Raw genomic sequence first — 21,563 nt, 5'->3', positions numbered from 1 at the left:
TGGGCATCGAGAATAAGTAGAAACAGGAATTTAGGCTGACGGGAGAGAGAAAAAGAGATGCCAGGGAGATGACTGGGAGATGCCAGGGGCCAGACAGACAGACAGGAAGAAACAGGAAGGTAGGATATACAGAATGAAAGAAAGGTAAAAAGTCCCAAGGAAAATGTAGATGAACAGAAACAGGTTAAATTAAATTAAAAAAAAAAAAGTAATGGGACAAGCCTAAGCTAAGGTTGAGCATTCATAATTATAATAAATCTCCATGTCTTTATTGGGAGCTAGTTGGTGGCCCAAAGAAAATTCTAACTAATCTCTCTACCTATGCATTTATCTTATGTGTATGAGTGGTATGCCTGTATGAACATATGTGCACATTTGTCTGTTACCCACAGAGGTTTTGAAAGGGCATTGGTCCTCCTGGAGTTACAAATGGCTGTGAGCTACCATGTGGGTGTTGGGACCCAAACCCAGATCCTCTGAAAGTGCAGTAAGTGCTCTTAATCACTGAGTCATCTCTCCAGCCGTCTTTTTTTTTTTAATTTTTTATTGAGAAAAAGAAAAAAAAAGTTTCCACCTCCTCCCAGCCTCCCATTTCCCTCCCCCTCCTCCCGCCCTTCTCTCCCCTCCCCCCCCACTCCTCTCCCCTTCCCTCTCCAGTCCAGAGAGCAGTCACGGATCCCTGCCCTGTGGAAAGTCCAAGGTCCTCCCCGCTCCGTCCAGGACTAGGAAGGTGAACATCCAAACGGGCTAGGCTCCCACAAAGCCAGAACATGAAGTAGGATCAAAACCCCTTGCCATTGTCCTTGGCTTCTCATCAGCCCTCATTGTTCGCCATGTTCAGAGAGTCCGGTTTTATCCCATGCAGTCTCTGTATCTGTCATTTCCCTTCAATCCATCTCATTTTATTTATGCTCCCCCCTATTAGAGGCAGTCATTTTTCTTATCCTTTGTTTCTTTTTTCTCTTCTCTATACTTGGTAGTATTTTGACTTCATCTACTGATCTGTGAGACTTTTCTTGTAGACACACAAACAAATGTCTACTCAGCCCAGACAAGGAACTAAAGGCATTCCACCATTTTTTTTTTTTTTTTTGCACATGAATAACAGACCAATAAAGCTGTAAATCGCTGGGCGGTGGTGGCACACACCTTTAATCCCAGCACTCAGGAAGCAGAGGCAGGCGGATCTCTGGGAGTTCGAGGCCAGCCTGGTCTACAAGAGCTGGTTCCAGGACAGGAACCAAAAAGCTATGGAGAAACCCTGTCTTGAAAATCAAAAAAAAAAGAAAAAGAAAAAAAAAAGCTGTAAGTCCACAAAAGACTCCTGCTCCCTTAAACCTGGCCCTCATTCAGGTGACTCAAGGACATGGCCTTCCTCCTTAGCAAGGGATACAGTGGGGACATGCTTTCTTCCATCTGTTTTTGTGAGCCTTTAGTGAACTGTCAATCAAGTTTGAAAGCTTTCCAAAAACTCACAATTACAGCATTTGGCTTCATCAGTTTTCCAGCAGAGGAACTCCGCTGGACACAGGACTGCAGTACCCGTTTTCAGCTAACTGGGACAGGACCCATCGTTTGCTCTCTCGCTCTTTCACCTCCTCCCGAGTGCTTTAGCATTTTATGAACATGATGTAGAAGCCAGGCTAGGTCACTCAGGGCTGCCAAAGCCTATCCTGCCATAGGATTCAGTAAAGCCACTAAAGCTCCTACTGAATCGACTGTCTCAATTTTTCCTGTGGACATCACTACTCCGTTTCTCATTCTTACTTCCCCAGTAATGCGCGTCCTTCCCATACGTCTTCTGCTTCTTGACCTTCAGTGTGGATCTAAGCAGGGAATAACCAAGAATTCCCAACAGCTTGTAATCAGCCTGTCTACCAGGAACGGACTCTTCTCATATTGCCTCAGGTTATATAGCCTTTGTCTAAAGAAAGGATGGATGGTTCTATTATTAGTTTTTCTGCCACTACAGCATTCAGACTAATCCCATTCATGTTCATGCAGCTGTAAGACAAAGACTGACAGGCTTGTTTAAAAGTCATTGCTTGTTTAAAAGTCCTTTCCACATGTGGGTGTGTTGGCACTGTCTTTAATCCTAGCCCTGGTGAGGCAGAGGAGATGGATCTCTGTGAGTTCAAAGCCAGCCTGGTCTACATAGTGAGTTCCAGGATATCCAAAGTTACATAGTGAGAGCCTATCTCACAAACAAACAAATGAAGTTTTTCTATGCCACAGTTGAGAGACAGAATACTCCCTTGCATGCTCCCCTGGATTGCACCATTCCTAAGGTTCCTATTTACATGATCAGTCATGGATTTTCTTTCTCTTATTAAAGATTGGACCTGAGGGCCATCACTTATCACCTTTACTTTGATCTTTCTCCTGGGTTCCAACTTTTGGAATCCCAGGAAGGCCTCTTTAGCAAACACCCAGCCTGCACTCTCTCTCACTTGAACTTGCCAACTGTGAGAAACAACACACCAATAACACTTCACTTCTCCTCTTTTTTTTTTTTTTTAAAACTTTCTTTTCCACATTAGTGACTAGTACAGAGGCTAGAAATAAAACATTTTAGGGTTTGCTTGTGTGCTTTTTTTTTTAAATCGAATCCCTCCCATACTCTTAGAAGTTCTTTCTGAAAGAGAGCTAAGCCCTCACATGTATGCCATGTTGCCCAAAACAAAGGCTACATCACTGAAGCCATAGCCTGCTTCAGACACCAACTTATACATTCCACTTTCAGGGACTGGTAAACACTCTTTGGCCCACTAGCTGTTTAGGGAGCATTCCCATACTCAGGGGGTGGAACCCATTTACCAAGAAGACATGCCACCCTACCAAGAACAGGAAGATGGAATTCCCCTCAAAGATGCTTCACTCCCAGGCAGCTCAGTGGTCACACGTTCTGTCACCTATCTCTGAGGCCTGACCACTGCTACAGTAGGAGGCACATTATCTCATGGGAACAGGAAGCCTTGGAATTTCTCCTCTTGGATCAGACTCAGTGGCATGTCTGAGCATGGGGGCGCCATGCAACCAATCCTATACAACTCATCTTCCGTTCTATTGGTCCCTTCTTGGGTGTCAAGTGTGTTATGTGAGATGTGAACAAACATCTATAGACCTAAGATAGGGTGCTGTGGGATAGTCAACCAAAGTGTGAACCCCGAGTTTGCATTTGTGTTAAACAGAATCAACCTTGGGTCGGGAGGCTGAATTAGCAACCATTTGTCAGAAAGTAACCATAGAGAGTCCGAAGATGTCTGGAATGTGATAGAGACAGACAGGAAGTAGTAGGAAGGGGCTGTGAGTGGCATTTTTGTTTGTTTGTTTGTTTGTTTGTTTGTTCTATTTTGGTTTAGCAGAGCAAAAGGACAGCTCTTTCTCAGACACCAGCAAAGAGAGAAGGTCAACTAGTTGTTACTCTGTCTTTCTGAGCTAGCGGGTTTTCACCCCAGCCTCTGACTCCTTAGTCTTATTGATAAGTAGAACAATACAGATTTAATTAAAAGCTGTTATTTGGTGGCAGTGATAGAGCCGGTGCCTGCAGGAACAGAATTCCCACTAGGCCACGGCCTAAACAGCCAGAAAAGCAGGCCAATGACTGTGGAGCCACAATCCTGGATAAAACAGCAGCAAAGTGCAGGCTTTGTGCTGATGCAAAAGCAACAATAGAGAGACAACCACAAACCAAAGTCCAATTGGCAAATCATGAGTTCATTAATACTAGTTACAGGGTTATGGGTGAGGGGCGGATACGGGAGCCAGAGCCACTGGAAGGCAGCTATATTGCCAAAAATCCCACCCCATCATGAGTAAGAACTCATGAAGCTGGAACCCCTGGGCTCTCTGCAGGGCTCACAAGCAGTTGAGTAGGCCAGTCTCTCCTCTCAGCAACTGTTTATAGCTTCTATAGCCTTGGGGAGGGACTTTTGCAAATCGTGTTCTTATCAGCTTTCCCAACTTGTGAGATTCATTTATTCTCCTTTCTTCCTGCAAAGAAAGTTCTAATTCAGAAGAAATTGTTACATGTTTTTTTTAAAAAAATGTGCTTATGCACCGTGTGTGGTATGTATATGCAGTATGTACTTATGAAATTTGTAAACATGCTCATGCATGAGGCCAAAAGTTGACATCAGATGTCTTTCTCCACCACTCTATATTTTAGGACACACTCTCTCTCTGAACTCATTCATTCAGATAGGCTGCCAGCCAGTGAGCTCTAGGGAGCCACACATCTCTGCCAATCTGACTGTCTCTGCCAGTCCACCCCACCACTGCAGGAGTTACAGAGAAGTCGCTGCAAGCGGCTTTTCCTTGGGTTCTAGGATCTATATTCTGGTTCTCCTACCTGAGCACCAGATGCTTTACTGACTGAGCCATCTTTCCACCAGGTTTTTTTTTTTAACAGCATGTTTTTATTTTTATTTTATCCCTTGACATTTATCTAATTTTGATTTTGAATGTTTTAGCCATTCAAAATGTTTCTTCTTTATTTTCCTATTCTCTTGATCTTTTTACAGCCCTTACATTCAACACTCCCTTTCTCCTTTAGTCCATTTGCCATGTTCTTTTTCTATTTTATATCACTTTCCCCATCTCCTTCCTAAGTCCTATTCATTTACAGCTTTGACACTTATAATCCATAGCACATTCTACAGTAGTTTTCCACTTTTAGTACTGTGTCTACTGGTGACACATTAGTGGACTGTAATCAGTTTTACATGTGTGTAAGGCGTTCTGTGTTGCGAGGGACAATCAAAGAAAGTGGGTCATTCTAGGATGTAATTCAGGCTCTGTGGCAGCAGGGAGGTACAGTTTCGAGGACTGAACCTCCAACTATTTATTGTTACACAAAAGTTGCTTTTTTGGGTACAAGAATTTCCTCATACCAAAGTCCTGATCTAATCTATATTTTTTTGTGAAGGAAAACATCACACATATGCAACTTTAGTCCTTATTTATTGTGCACGGTTTGCAGTATCCAATAATGCTCAATGCAGTACCCAATAATACCCAAGATGGCTCAGTGGTTAAGAGCACAGGCTGCTGTTTTTGAGGTCCTGAGTTCAATTCCCAGCAACCACATGGTGGCTCACAACCATCTGTAAAGAGGTCTGGTGTCCTCTTCTGGCCTGCAGGCATATATGCAAACAGAGTATTGTATCCATAATAAATAAATATTTTTTTAAAAGATTATAAAGAGAATCGCTACTTGCTCTTTATATAACCAAACCCCACTACCTGCAAGAAGTAACCCAAAGGGTACTCAAAGGAATGAAATCTAGCAGATGGATGTGTTCCACTTTGTAGAATTTAGAAAATTAAAATATGTACACCACACCATTGATACCTATTCAAGTTTTCAGTGGGCAACTGCTTCGAGTTCAGAGATCTCTCTTGAAAAAAATAAAGAGGTGGGAAATGGATGGGATAATAGATAGATTAGTGTAAGCTTACTTACACTAATAATAATAGTGAGTAATAGTGAGATTACTTGTGAGTTATTATTTATAGACAATTTACATTGGTATAAATTTTTGTATATTAATGTAAATTCAAATTATATTTATTATATTGAATATGCTCCTATTTCTGTTTATAATAGTTGTGTACTTAGACAGAGTTATTTTGTCATATTGTATGCTCTAAACTTATATTAATATTTAGCCAAGCCATATTTAACATGATAAATACCTATTGTATGTTTCTACCTCTGCTTATGATATTTTGTATATAGATGCAATTTTAGGATATAGTTATCATACTGCACTATACATTTCTATCTCTGATCAATATACTTATATATTGTTTACATTTTGAGGTCATTTTGCTCATTTGCTACACATTTGTTTAAAGATTGTTTAATATTCTAATATGAAGTCTTAGTCTTTAAGTTATATAGGTACTAGGTATTATAGGTCAATAGTTGTCCATGTTTGTCATACTTATAGTTAGACTAATCAGGTTCTTTAGATACATAGAGACTGTATTCTTTTTTTAAAAGAACAATTAAGATATCTATAGTTTTCTTTCTTTCTTTTTTCTTTTTTTTGCAATTTGTGGGTTTTAAATGACTTACAATAGTTTTCTTTTTCAGTCACAAAGTCCAGTAACAGGATAGTTCTCCAACTCTGCTGTCACCATCCACTTTCTCTCCTTGTAGGCAGCTAATGTCACTAGATTTGCATGCAAGCTTCCAGAAACCTTTTATACATATGCAATTACTTTATCAATTCCTGTCATTTTACAAAACATGCACATTCTCTTGTACCTTGCTTTTTTATCTACTAGGGGATTTTTGGAGACTGCTTCACAATATTGTACATTTTTTGCTTAAATTAAGAGCTAAACAGTAATCCATTGCATGGGTATATTATCATTTATTCAAGCAGCTCCATATTAATGAGCATTTAGGTTATTTCTTTTTTCTAATACCAAACCATGAAATTGAACTAAATTTTCTATATGTTCCTTTATGTGAAACACCAAAAAGGTCCAAATGTGAGCACGTTTACAAGTTTGCAATTGACATTCATAGATATTGAATCAATCTATCCATTTATAACCCTACAGACAAGATATGCACATGAGTGTCTAATGCCTGGTTACTCACTGACCACCCATGCAATGTTAATTGGTGAAAATGGTTTACTAATGTAGCTTTAATTCATCATGAGTGAGGTAAAGTATCTTATCTAATATGATGATCATTTATATATATACCAATACTTATGCTCTTCAAATTGTTTTATTGTTGTTTCGCTATTTGTGCTGCCATGGTTCTGAGCTGGGGGTCTCTGAGCTGTATCTCAGCTGACCTGTGGGGTGTTGCTGTGGGGCCCAGGTTGACCTCAGACTGGTTAAAATTTGTTTTAATTTTATGTGTTTGCTTGCATGAATATTGTGTGCACCTGATGTTTGCAGTGCCCATAGAGGTCAGAAGAGGACAATGACTTTCCTGGGACTGGAGTTACAGACAGTTATGAACAACCATGTGGATGCCAAAGTCAGCTTCCAGCATCCCTAGCTCACAACCACCTGTAACGCCTGTTGTGGAGACTCTGCTGTCCTCTTCTGCCTTTCACGGACACTTTCACACACAGGGTCCAGCCAGGGGCTTCCAATCATCCCAGACTTCTTGGATATAAGGGTGTTAGAGGGCTGGGGAGACACTCCCACCTTAATACCCTCTAACCTCATTTGCTCTCTACCTCATTCAAGACTTTCCCTAATCCCAAATACAGATTAGATGTTCTTCCTACAAAATTTGTAGGTTTTCTTGGTTCTTTTTTAAATTTCTGATTATAAAAGACGCATATATATATACATATATATATATATATACATACACACACACACACACACACACACACACATATATATATATATCTGGAGAGATAGCTCAGATTGTTCTTCTGGGGGACTGGGCTTCCTTACCTATCAGCAATAGGACAGCTCATAACCAGTAGGAACATCAGACTCAGGGGATTCAACGCCTTCTTCTGGCCTCTGAGGGCTCCAGATACCCACATGATGCACAGACACACATATTAGCAAAGTTCCCATATACATAAAATAAAAATCCTTAAAAATAAAGGCTAAGAAAATAAAAGCATATAAAACATGATAAAATGATACAAAATCACCTATTCCTAAATTTGCTAAAGTTGAATATGTATTCCCTGCTACATTTCCAAGTTTATGACTAATACTGGTTTATATCTTGCTCTCTTAAAACTATCCTAATTTTTTTTTCAGGTGAGTACAAGTATATTTAAGTAGGTTTTGTTGCCTTTATTATCATATTAAAATTCCCTTCCATACCATTCTACCATATAGTAGTCATGTTCGTGTAAAGGATGAACCTAATTTTACTATTTGGGAGTTCAAAATCTATTGCACCAAACGCAACTAGTTTTTTTTTTCTTCCCCAATTCCATTTACAACAGGTGAATTGTTATTAACAGAGAGCATAAATGAGGCTGCGGGGCGGTGTTGGCACACACTTTTAATCCCAGCACCAGAAAGGCAGAGGCAGGTGGATCTCTGTGAACTCAGGCTAGCCTGGTCTCCGGAGCCAGGGTTGTTAGAGGAAAACAAAAGAGCACAAATGCCTTGAAATCTTTGGCGGAGGTGGCAAGATAATGAGCAACAAAGAGGCGACACAGTGCTACGTGATCAGCAGGTGTGTCTTTCTTGTTCTGGTAAGAAGAGCAAGCACCACCTCAGGCTCCAGCAAGACGACTGGGGGTTCCCGGGGGCAGAAGCTCAGAGTTCAAATATAACAGGTCAAAGGTTGAGGCTCCATGGCGGCGGCCCACGGGAAACGCTCCCCGCCGCCCAGATTCTTAGTTCTCAGCTTTTTCTCGACTTCTGAACTAGAGGAACCACCGGGGAGGGCAACACCTAGTCCTGAAGGACAACCAGGGTGAGACGGTGGCCGCGAGGTACGGTTTGGTAGCTGAACCAACACTGAGCCCGCGACTGCCCGCCGCTCTCTGCCGCGCCTGCGCAGACCGCCAGCGGCAATGGAAGGTTGCGGAAAAACCGCGGCGACACTCACCCGACCATGAAGTCATACGAGGAGATTCGGCTACTGCGCTGGGACACCCAGAGCCAAGAGTTTCTAAAAAACGAACCCCACAAGAGCTCAGCCTTCGACCGCTCCACATAGCGACAAGAATCCCACTCCTTTTCCGGTCCCTCCACACAACAAATCCCCAACAGAAGAGTTCCGATGCCCACACTCGCCATCTGCTGCCGGCTTTTGCATTTACATTAGTTAATGTGAGTTTGGGACCACTGTTAATTCGACCTCATCTACCAAATTATGTCTTCAATGAAACAATAAAACCCTCCTTATAGTATAAAAATTCCATGAAGATCTTCTATCCCTACTCATCTCCCCTACTGTGTGCAGATTTCCTATTTACCAAGTTACCTTTCCAGAGATGTGTGTTCCTGGAAGACCCTGACTCTAGTACTCAAAATCACTAAGTACGGACGCACTTCTTCAGAGAGCAGAAATCTTTCTCTCTCAAGGCATCACAGAGAACAGAAGTCCAAATTTAAAGTACATTTTTTGAAACTGACTTTATATTCTGTATAGGATACATCCTATGTAGCAGAAAACACTAGTTTAGACAAACAGATCAGTACATAACATTTTCCTTCTGACTGCACATGCTAGTTATTTTTTGTCAACTGTGACACCAGGGAATGTGGCGCCTCATTTGAATTGCCTTCATTAGAGTGGTCAGTGGGTATGGAAGTGGGGCATTTTCTTGATTGACCAACGTGGGAGGGTCCAGCCCTCGGGCAAGTGTTCCTGGGTTGTATCAGAAAGCCCAGTAAGTAAGCAGCTCTCACTTATAGATCCTGCCCTGGCTTCCCTCAATGATGGATTGGAATCTCTAAATCCTTTTCTCAAATTGCTTTTTGGCTGATGTTTGATCATAGCAACAGAAAGCAAACCAGGCAGTTAAAAAAAAAAAAAAAAAAGAGCCCTTCCTCATAAAAGAAGAGTAAATTCCTAAAACTTAGGGCATCATTTTACATTTGCAACAGGCAGTGTCATTCTTTGAATCAATGAGATTTACTAAGCTCTCATTTACATATCCTGAGCTAACTAACATACTAGCTGCAGCAGGCTTTTCAGCTGCTGGAGCACATTCAGAGCCCTGAGTTTGGAGAAGTCATGTCTCCAGATGAAGGCGGAAAGTGATACACAAAAGTTAACATGTCTTTTTTTTTTTTTTAACATGTTTAACATGTTTTTGTTGGATTGACAGATCCAAGGAAAATCAATAGTGCAAACATGGTTTAGATTCTAATGACTTCCCGTAAACCTACTTACATTAAATGTACACCACACAGCTTCCCAGCCTTCCCAGTCTCACTTCAACAAAGGCACTCAGTGAGTGCCTGAAATACTAGGAGGAAGCAAAGAGCTTTCTAAACCCCAACACATCAACAGAAAGCTTTCTGTAAGTTAAGCCTGAGCTGTGTCAGAAATAAAACCACGCTGACTCTACTGCCGTATGTGGTCACTGTTGCAGAGATTTCCTAGAGTAGCTCTGGTCTAACCTAAGAACAAACTGTAAACTAGCTTATACATATTCTAGAAAAGTCAATACCTATTTAGCATTCCTTAATGCGTTTTCTAGGTTTTTTTCATAAAAATTAATGTCTATTAAAGTTTTATTCTTTCACAATCTACTACTACACCCACTCAGTTGAATGGGTTTTCGTATTTACTCACAAAGATATAAAATCTTTATCACTTGGTAACTCTGAAACACTCTCTCATAGCAATTCTATTGAAAAATGAACTTGAAGGGGAAACTGGAGAAATGGTTGAGGACCCACATTCAGTTTTCAGCATCCACAGTGTGATCCATCACCAACCACCTGTAACTCCCCACCTAGGGCATAGAGAGTATATATTCATCATTAGTTCAGTTTAGAAATTTCAGTATGTCCGGGTAGTGGCGGCACGTCTTTAATCCCAGCACTCAGGAGGCAAAGGCAGAGAGGACAGGCTGCAAAGCTATACAGAGAAACCCCATTTTGGGGGGTGGGGGGAACCCAGTAAACAAAAACAAAATTCAATACATTAAATATTTTTTTAAACTGGGCAGTTAGTAGCACATGCCTTTAATCCTAGCACTCGGGAGGCAGAGGCAGGTGGGTCTCCGAGTTTGAGACCAGCCTGGTAAGATAGTCTGAGAAATGCTTTCTTGAAAAACCAAAGAAAGAAATGAAAGATCAATCAACAAGATAGTCTACAGAGGCAGAAGACATAAACATTAATGAAAATGCCAGTATTTATGTGGGGCCTGAGACAAATCTAATTTTCTTTTCCAAATTACATTATTTTCAGGGGGTATTCCACAAAAACTGATTCCTACGCTAGAGAGAATCTTTTAGGATTTCCCCCACACACACACATTTACTGTGTATGTGCAGCACACACAATGCAAGTGTGGGAGGGTTAATGAACAGTATTATCTCAGTTTTAACAATATTAATACTCAGAACAGTAGTATTATTAAAGTGAAAACAGTATTTGACTTGAAGATTGATCTAAAACACTGTAAGGTATGAACATGGGTTGACAGAACAGCTTTGCAAAGTTGGTTCTCTCTTTCTACCACTGGGGTCTGAGCATTAAGGTCACCAAGATTTATGACAAGTACCTTTACCTGCTGAGGCAATCCATAGCCCTGAAGAGAATCAATCCACGTCTCTTCCCAATCTATGCTGTGTATGTGTGTCACGTATGGGTTAGAGAAGGTGTCTTACCCCCGGGCCTAGACTTACAGCAGACTGTGAACGGCCTAGGATGGGTGCTGGGAAACAAAGCTGGGTCCTCTTTAAAAGCTGCAGCAAGTGTTTAACCACTGAGCCATCTCTCCAGCCTTTCAAGAGAATCTCTTAAAAACAACTCTGATTAAACCAATCCAGACTCAATGTCTCAAAAATTGAAGGTATTCATTTTTTGAAAGTGTCATTTTTTAAAGGATCCATATCCAAAGTTACATCTAATTAGCTTTCATGTATGACTTAGCATTCACATCCTCAATTATGCAAGCTCTATTCTACAATTATTTTCCCACTCATATAAACACTATGTCACATGTAAAAGAAACAATGAATTTTCCACAAAAATCTGACAAATACAACAGGTGTACCTACTAAAAATCATGAATACTTTGTTGGTTTTTAAAATTACAGATTTAATGATAAAAAGCATGCAAATAATTAAATAAAACTGGCAAATTCCTTTTGGCTCTCATTTGTATGTCTAAAAATGTATGTATCATAGCCAGCAAAATTTTTCAGTAGAATTTTATTTTGAAAATAATATTTCACTTGAAGATTGATCTAAACACTTTAAGGTATGAAAATTTTATACAACTTATCTGTTACAAATTAATCAGAATTCTTCAATTAGGTACACTGTGTTAGCTTACCTACATAAAAATATTGCACATTTTGTCTCCAGGTGTTACTGATGAGTAAACTATATAAAACTCCAAACTATTTATTCTGTGAAATGGCAACTCTAAATATTGGAACTAAATGCACTGTAAACAGCCATCATGGTAAACATGCATTTATTCACAGATTTATTCCTTTAGATAAATGCATAACTGCTCAAAATTAATATGCTATGTCGAGGTACAAGCGCACACAAACAAGTCTATGTTTGTCTTCACTTTGAGGAAACACTGATCTTGGCAAAAATCTGGCATTATTTTTAAAGTAAACTATTGCTGGTAAGAAAGCATAATACTTTAAACCTCCTCTGCATTCTGCACTTGCACTCCTCTTTTTCAGTTGGAATTTAAAAGCATTGTTTCCAGAGATCCGTCTATCACTGCATAAGTGTATCGTCTTAAAAACCCAGACCCCGAGGCAGCTGAGCGCCTGTCAGAATGCCCACTACTCATGAAGCCGTGGCTCACACAGACCACTCATGGGTCCTAATTTTTGGAAACTGACAAAATCAGACCATTTTAATGCTATGTAATCAACACAATCCTGCATAATACAGTATTCCTCCATTAAGCTGAGGCCATATTACAGTTCAAAAATATAGATATAGTGAATCCTAAGTCCTATTTCTATGGTAACCCCTAGGTGTTATGCATGTAAAACAGAAGTGACTATATAGTTCCAGACTTGACTATTGGTGTCAAATATTCATTACAAAGAACTCTACTGGTGCAATGGCCTGATTGTTTTCAGCAATTTCATTTTACAGGAGTGAATCACAGTTTATACACATAGAGAATATATTACTTGAGCCCTGCCCCCCAAAAATATAGTTTAGAAAGCTGATCAGATGCCTTCAAATGAAAAGTAAGGTTGTTTTCTGGCCCTTTCCTACAGCCTTAAAACTGGAATTTGACAAAAGTCCATGGGCATAATTTACAAACTCTGACAAACTATTAGGTTAAAACCATTTTCTTTGGGGAAGATGTGAGGAACTTTTAAAACCTGTTGTACAAAACTTCAGCTGCCTTTTTATAAAAGTACGTTCCTTAGGTTAAAATCATAAAATTAATGTGCAAGAGTTTAACAAAAATGAACTGAAGAGCTTTATTGACATCACAGTACATTCAGGAATAATTTTAAGAACAATACAGCTGAAAGAGAATGGCATATTTATAGTCTTATTATGTACTATTTCTTGAAAAAATGTAATACAAAGAAATCCTATTAACTTGGAGCAGCATTTGGAAAAAGACACCTATTTACACAATTAAAAAAAAAATCTGGTTTCACCTACACAGCCACAATGTGCCTCTATAATGAGACAAGCCCTTAAAACTCATGGAATTTTTAAAACAGCGTCATGGCTCTTGCCACATCATTCCTCAGCGCTTACGACGGGGAGGGGTTGTTGATCTGAAAAAAAAAAATGGGAAAAGACAAAATTTAAAAATAAAAATGTATTTATACTTAAAATCTGCAATATAAATAAATACTGTTATATAGGATTTCTAAAATTATTTAAAAATATTTAACAAATACCAAACTGAGTTTATAAAGAGAGAGAGAAAGGACACTTTCAACTTTGAATAAATTCAAAAAACTTTAAAAAAAAAAAAAAGCAGACAAAATACTTTAAAAAGTATACTACCTTGATCGGGACTTAGACTTGTGTTTGCGGCTTGCCTTCTTACCAGACCTTTGAGATTTCTCCATGGAGCGCGATCGACTATGTTTAGGCTTCTTAGCCTTCTTTTCTTTGCTACTTCCAGGGGATTCAGAACTGCTCCTTCCACTAGAATCAGAACCTGAATGCTTCTTACTGTCTTTGGTAGCACTCTTCTTACTGTCCTGTCTAGAGTCGTGTCTTATGACTTTAACAGATATAGAACCACTCCTACAGAAGATTCTCTCACTTTCTCGCTTCCTTTTTAGTCGATCATCCTGACTACTGAATTTAAAATCTTTTTCTTCCCTTTTCTGTTTCTCTTTTCGTTTATCCTGTTCACGGTCCCTTTCTTTGTCTTTTTTTCTCCTGTCTTTATCTACACTTCGACTCCTCTCCTTTTTCCTGTCTTGTTCTTTAGCCTCACCTTTATGCTTATGACTGCTCCCACTAAGATTTCCACGTGGATCCTCAATTTTACGCCTATCTCGACTCCTACTGCGACTGGAACGATTGGCTCGTCTATCCCTTGAGCGACTTCTGCTTCTACGTCTGTCTCGGGAAGGACTCCGGTTTCTTCGTCTCTCTCTCTCAAGGCTACTTCTATTAGATCTCCTCCTGTCTCGCAGCTTCACTCTAGTCCTACTGCTGTCTATTTTAACTCTGCGAGAGTAGCTCCTGCTCCTGCTCCGCCTCGCTTTCACTGTGGGAGACCTGCTCCTACTATGTCTCTTTTTTCTTTTAGGAGAAGAGGAGCGAGAGGACGTGCAGCTGCTGCCTGAGCTGGAGCTGTATGAAGAACTGGAGACGGAGCTGCTACTGCTGCTAGTCCTGCTATTGCTACTGGAGCTGCCGCTACTACTGCTCCCTGACCTACTCCTTCGTTCTTTCTCTTTCCCTTTATGCTCTCTTTTGGGCTCTAACGCTGATGGAGCTTCATTTGGAGTTCTTTTCTTTTCGTTAACCACATCACCGTCTGCTTCATTTGCTTCTAGCAGTGATAAACTATTTGACTCTCTGTGAATAAATTCATTCATCTCTTTTGTAACCCTTTCTGTTTGCTGCTTTTCTTCTGAAACAGAAAGACAAAAAGACACAAAAAAAGGTAAGTAAGAAATGAAAAACTACCATACTAACAAATTATAATAATAGTTTCATTTTTAATAGAATTAGGGTACAGACCTCCTAAATAATTAAAAACTTTCCCACAGCTACATTAAAATGGTAAAAATAAAGTTCCACATTTCATGGACCTAATATGTCAAAAGTATTAATATTTCAAACACTAAATCAAAAAGAACTGAGACTTTTTTCCACAGAAAATCTTTGAAGTCTAGCGCCATCTACCTACATCAATACTTCAGTTAAAGGCTAGCTACATTTCAAGTTCTCAAAAGCCACATGTTGTTAGCCATTTACTGTTCTAGACAGTACAGTAAGAGTATCAAAATGCAGAGGTTTCCCCTTTGTCCAGTACAAAATAAAGATATCTAAAGAGCCTGGTTTATGATTACAGGGATGAATGGCTCCTACAACAAACTGAAACAAAATAAAAAATACAGTGTGATCTTAATCTCAGCTGTTATCATACCACTTAAAATGAAGCCTCCAGTTCTATCCTACAATATCTCTACTTGGTCTAAAACTAAAACTGTGGTGCTACAATATTATAAAGCTATCTCTTACATTCTCAGAGACTGGAGCTTTTGCTGGACCTCACAGCCAAAGTTAATAACACACCCTGAGGTCATTTAGGACATAAGACTGCTGTATACTCAGACTCAGACTGTTTGGTTAACCTGCTTTTAATGGGAAAATAGAACAATAAACTTTACTTGCCTTGGATTGCCCATGCAATGAACTTTCACAACCTAAGCTAATACAGAGCTGTAATCTTTTTTTTAATATTTATTTATTTATCATGTATACTACAATATTCTGTCTGTGTGCATGTCTGTAGGCCAGAAGGGGGCACCAGATCTCTTTACAGATGGTTGTGAACCACCATGTGGTTGCCAGGAATTGAACTCAGGACCTTTGGAAGAGTAGGCAATGCTCTTAACCACTGAGCCATCTCTCCAGCCCCCAGAGCTGTAATCTTAAATGACTACTCTTCTACTATTCTCCTGACCCAGACTATGCATGTGCATCATTTGCTGAAAACTGCAAACACCTGTCTCTGCCTCCTGAGTGCTGGGATTAAAGGCGTGCGCCACCACCGCCCGGTTTTTAATTTCTGTATCTCATTCTTTTCCCAGCGGATATTTTCTGTGCTGTTCAATAACTACAGAGCAAAGTCTTTTGCTAGGGTAAGACAAAGACACAGATAATCAGTCTCACAAGGACAGACACAGGTACAGAGACAGGCAGATTTGGACTCACACAACAGAGACAGAACACACAGCGAACATGAAGCAGAGATTTCAAATCGGAACTTGCTCTTGTTTACATGATTCCAAGGGGAAGTGCTTTTATTTCTATCCTTAATGAGACACTCATGCACTATTGCTGACTCAAATCACTAATATGCATAATCCGTTCAAAAAAGCACATATGAAACTACACAAAAGCTACACAAATCTAGGATTACCTTCCATCTGTTTATCTTGTAATAGCTGCTGTTCTTTTTCTTTTCTCCAAAAAGCTTCCTGTTTTTGCCGGATTCGGTGCCGTAATTCTTCATCGTCAGTATCAGATGACTCAGAGCCTCTGTCGCTCCTCTCATCTTCACTGTCTCCTGAGCCATAACCACCCAGGCCACCTGTGTGCATAAAACTCATTCTAGCATATGAAAACATCACATTATCCACTAAAAACTTTTAAAGCTCCAAGAAGAAATTTTATTTTTTCATTGCCTTTTCCTGGAAAATTATGCTTATTCCGGGTAGGGAGAGGCATAAATTCAAAGATTAAATTCTCAGAATCCTCAGACAATGGTGATAGTAATATCTTATTCTTTGGACGATTTCACATATTTCTCACCACCAAGGAATCATAATAATAGCTTTCTTTTATTGTCCACACAAACCAACAAAGCACTTAACATGGCAATAATGAAGCCTTACTAAAGTTTAGTCAATCCAACTACTGGAATAATGTTGAGGATGATTCTGAAAATATTTGTAAAATTAATTATTTTATTGTTCAAAGTTTCCTGGGTTCAGGTAGGGTGCTAAGCAAATTTTCTCTAATAAATCAGAATACTGTAATTCTCACTGGTATAGAAATGATGTGAACTACTCCCCACCCAGAAGTATATCAAAACTACATGGGCATTTCATTCTACCCATTTCTCTTGTTCCTTACATAAATTAACATGTGGAAAAGGCAAGTTTAAGCTTTAATCTTAATACCATGCAAATAGCAAATACATCACTACTGCTGTAACACAAACCCATTTCCTCTAAGTTGAAAATTGAGTTGCTCCAAAACAATTCAGGTAAATCATTAAATCCATCACTCTCTAGGCAAATTCCTAAGTATGTATGCTGTAATTTTGAAAGGCAGTTTAGACACCACCAAGGTTTAAACTACTACCTATTAAGTACAGACTATGCGTATGTAATATATAACACATATGATTACATATTATATATTACACACTGGAGCAATTAATGAAGAAATCCTCCACTTAACTCCCTCAAATGAACTAACTACATTAACTATTGCATTTATAATCATTCTACTATGAATGCTTTAGTCAAATAAAGTGGATAAAGCTTTTTTAGGCTGAAGCAAACCTGACATCTAAGTTTCGCCCACTAAGTAGGAACAGTGCATTTCCCACAGAACAAGCAGAAAGACAAGATCAGTGAGCCTCCCTCTAGCCCTCTCACACACACACATAGACACTTACCGAGGCCAGTGAGGGAGGCCAGTGCACTGGACTGTGCCAGCTGTTTTGCAGGAGCTTTGTATCACATCAACAACAGGAACAACATGTTAACACAAATAGCCACGATTTCATAGTCATGAGAGTCTACGGTATTGTTAAATCTACCACTATTGCTGCTTTTTGGGGAGAGAAGAAACATTAAAAACATAACATTCATTTTAAACCAGTAGCATGTCTGGCTTTGAAATTACAATTCTGATGTGAGCTGAAACTGGCTTACAATGAAGAAAAAGGTTGGTAAGTATATCTGTATTTCTTTCTATGACCTATGGCACATAATGTATTTTCTGTATGTTTTTCAGGTGTTATTAAAATCATATAGGAAGGTGGTTGCCACTAGTGTTATAAGAACTTTAACTGATAAACTGAAATCTCTGAAGTTTTGATGTAATTCAAAATTTATTTAAAAAGTTATATATTGATACCATGGTATCTATTTTTAAAAAACAAAAACAAAACCAGTGAAATCTACTGAGCTTGAGGAATTTTCCACACTGTGTTAGAGGACTACAGGATGAATACTATCTGTGCTTAGGTAGGTCTGATAACACAAAACACTGCTAGCGTTCCAACATGACAGCTTCAAACTGTATCTTTCCCAAAGAGTAAACACATGCAAGGAGAGAATATTTAAGTAGTTGATGGAAATCCAGAGGACAACAAAAAAGTCTAAAATAACCAATGAAATCAAAATTCCCCTACAAAAGCAAAAACAAGAACACCCACAATGTACCTTTCGTTGCTTTCCGGTGTGCATCTTTGGCTACATAATAAATTTCTTCATCTGTGACGTCCAGAAGAATTTCAGTTAGAAGCATTTTTGTCAGCAACATCTAAAGAATAATATTTTATATAGGGCTTCCAATTTAATTTCAATACATTTGATTATTTTCAAAATAATTAAAATGAAAAACCTTTTAAATTAAGATATTTTAAAATCAGATCAATCATTACTGAGAATAGACCATCTTGAAAAACATTAACACTTGGAAAAAAAAGAACTTCAAATTCACAAGTATCAAAGAATGACTACCCACTTGTGCTTGGTGTACTGGTGCAAACCTGTAATCTCAGCAGTAGAGACAAAAGGATTGGGAGCTATGGCGTGGGCCACACAGCAAGACCTTATTTCGAAATAATAATAATAAAAAAACTATAAACTTCTGTAGATGCCATGAATTCTTTTGCTAAAAACAAGAAGTCAAAACTTGTATAAAGGGAAATTTCTGTGGCTGGGCAGATGAGTCAGGGGGTAGAGCAGGTACTGTAAAGCACAGGGCTTGAGTGTGGACCCCAGCATCCACATAAAAAGCAGGCATGGTAGCATGCACCTGCAATACTGGCTCTAAGAAGTAAAGACAGCAGGCATCTTCGGGACTCGGTGGCCAAGAAATCTAACCAACTGGTGTCAGGTCAGTGAGAACACTTGACTCAAAGATAATTAACTAAATAATAAAATAGAGCAGGGCAGTGGTGGCGCATGCCTTTAATCCCAGCACTCTCAGAGTTCAAGGTCAGTCTGATCCACAAAGTGAGTTCGAGGATAGCTAGAGCTCTATCACAGAGAAACCCTGACTTGAAGAAAAAAAAAAAATAAGGATAGAGAGCATTAGAGACACCTACCTACCATAAACCTCTGGCTTCCATATGTGCACGCATGGGCACCTGCACATACACATGCACACTTACCACTCCCCAAACACATGTGCCTCTGCGCACACACACACAAATGTCTATAGGAATTTTAAGTTGAAAGGAGTAACCTTTCACTTAACAATATTGCTAAGAATATAATACTAGATTCTTAAATCACATTTCAAGGTTAAACTAAAATTCTGTAGGGGGAAATAAGAAAAACAAAACACAAAGAACAATGGTACTCTATTTCACCAAAGATTCCTTTTTCCCCAGCCTAATAAATATACTAATAAACTGTAATAATATCGAAACATAGTATAGAATAGAAAGTACAGTGTATTTGAGCAAAACATGGAATGTAGCTGTGGTGTGACTATCAACAACTAGTTCTGACTCTCCATCCCTCAGATTTTCTGTACCCACGATCACTTATTTATAGAAATGGAAGCAGAGTGAATTGCCATGTTCCAGAGATTATGGACAAATTCCAATCTTATCAAGTGATAATGCACTTCAGAGAAAAAAGGCTTTTGGAATTCTCTTTCTCCCAGACACACACAAAATGTTTAACTCTGCTCAATCCCTGTGGGAGTTTGAATAAGAATGGCCCCCACAGACTCACATATTTGAATGCCTGGTGCCCAGTTAATGGGACTGTTTGGGAAAGATTAGGTGTGGCCGTGCTGGAGGGGATGTCACAAGAGGGATCTGTGTGGGACGGGGTGGGAGGTTTCAAAAGCCCCATGCTATTCCCGGTTCTGTCTGTCTCTCTCTGTGTCTCTCCCTGTGTGTCTGTCTCCCCCCCCCCCCCCGGATCAAGATATAAGCACCATGCCTGGGTGCCATCATGCTCCCCACCATAATGGATTCTAATGCTCTGAAACTCTAAGTCCCCAATAAACTCTCATTTTGTTGCCTTGGTCATGGTGTCTTATCAAAGCAATAGGAAAGTAACTAAGACAATTCCCTACTGCTTCCTAGACCATGTATTCTTTTAATCATTCTCAACATTTCCATTAAGAAAAAACTATAAGGACTTGATCAGGGGAGGGGGAGGGAAATGGGAGGCAGTGGCGGGGAGGAGGCAGAAATCTTTAATAAATAAATAAATAAATAAATAAACTATAAAAAATGAATCAATAAATGTCCTCAAGCTTCATATTTTTGTTATTGTGTGTATATGTTAGGCACATGTGCAGACGTCAGAAGACAAATTTTGAAACCACTTCTCTCCTTCCAGCATGAGTCCTTACTAAGGACTTACATGACTGCGTTTTGATCCACTGAGCCAACTTGTTGGCCCAGTTAAGTGCTATTTAATTATACTGCTGTTATTAATATAGACTTGAAATAGACTTTATATTGGATACCCAATTAGGGGGCTCTTCCCTAAGGAAGATCGTTTCTCCTGCTCTCAGCATTTCTTACCTGCATGTAGTTCTTTGTCTAAGGGTGAGGCCCTTTGAGCTTTCCCATTTCCATGTTACCATGTCTATTGGTGTTAGCCTTGTTCAGGTCTTGTTTAGGTAGCCATGGTGACAAGACTTCATGGGTAAAGCCACTTTGACATTTCTAGGAGATACAATCTCACAGCAAACTTTTGGTTCCTCTGGCTCTTACAACCATTCTGTCCTCTCCCCCACAACGATTTCTGGGCCACTGGTGCAGGAACTGTATTGCACATCTATCAGTTGTAACTAAGCATCATACAATCTCTTGTTCTATTTTTACTAAGTTTTGGTCTCTATCTGTTTGCAAAGAGGAGTTTCTTTGACTAGGGTGAGAACTATACTCATCTACAGGCATAAGGATAAGTACGTAGAATGCTGTTAGGGGTTATGCTGGCTTAGTAAAGTAGCAGCTGTAGGTTCTCACCCAAGATCCATGACTTCACTAGCTCCAGGTATTCGACTAGGTTCTCAGCACCAGGCATGTTGCCCTCTTACTGAGTGGGCCCTAAGTTCACCAGGCTGGACACCATCAAGGTATCTACGCCACCACCATATCATTAGGATTCTTTTGTCATGTCACTGTTTTCGTGCACAGGTGTCAAAGCTGGGTAGAACATTGGTTGCTTCCCTCCCTTGGAAACTTGCACGGTCTTTTGGTGCCACGAAACCTAGTCCTCAGAGAGGAGGCTTTCAGGTCAGATCCAGTGCAGGTCCTCTGAGTCTTGTTCAATTTAGTTATCCAATACCAAGTGGTTAGCCCTGAGATCACATTCATACAGGTAACATTATTAGGGCTAAGCAGTTTTATTACACACTTAGGAGTGTGTGTGTGTGTGTGTGTGTGTGTGTGAGAGAGAGAGAGAGAGAGAGAGAGAGAGAGAGAGAGAGAGAGAGAGAGAGAGAGAGAGAG

General features: G+C 39.6%; 2 protein-coding genes across 4 annotated transcripts in view; both read right to left on the bottom strand.

Annotated features, from left to right (window-relative positions):
• Positions 1-8,772, bottom strand: part of Coq3 (coenzyme Q3, methyltransferase) — a 29,718-nt gene extending 20,946 nt beyond the window's left edge. For 2 of the 3 annotated variants that reach the window (XM_050145121.1, XM_050145122.1), the window contains exon 1: positions 8,567-8,721. In XM_050145121.1, coding sequence (XP_050001078.1) covers positions 8,567-8,675 — 109 coding nt within the window. In that variant the 5' untranslated portion in view covers positions 8,676-8,721. Of the gene's footprint in view, positions 1-8,566 lie in introns of all 3 variants that reach the window. The other variant, XM_050145124.1, reaches the window with a different exon arrangement.
• Positions 8,773-13,085: 4,313 nt separating this feature from the next.
• Pnisr (PNN interacting serine and arginine rich protein) overlaps positions 13,086-21,563 on the bottom strand; it is a 24,271-nt gene continuing 15,793 nt past the window's right edge. Inside the window, 6 exon segments of the mRNA XM_050145026.1 lie at positions 13,086-13,419; positions 13,655-14,741; positions 16,260-16,430; positions 17,526-17,579; positions 18,298-18,398; positions 20,594-20,669. Coding sequence (XP_050000983.1) covers positions 13,389-13,419; positions 13,655-14,741; positions 16,260-16,430; positions 17,526-17,579; positions 18,298-18,398; positions 20,594-20,669 — 1,520 coding nt within the window. The 3' untranslated portion in view covers positions 13,086-13,388.

Source organism: Alexandromys fortis, unplaced genomic scaffold, assembly GCF_014885135.2.
Source record: "Alexandromys fortis isolate MF-2015 unplaced genomic scaffold, M_Fortis_MF-2015_v1.1 scaffold_2_1_26212458, whole genome shotgun sequence".
Taxonomy (NCBI): Eukaryota; Metazoa; Chordata; class Mammalia; order Rodentia; family Cricetidae; genus Alexandromys; species Alexandromys fortis.
Note: the sequence above shows the minus strand (reverse complement) of the source record. Positions and strands in the feature narration are given on the sequence as shown.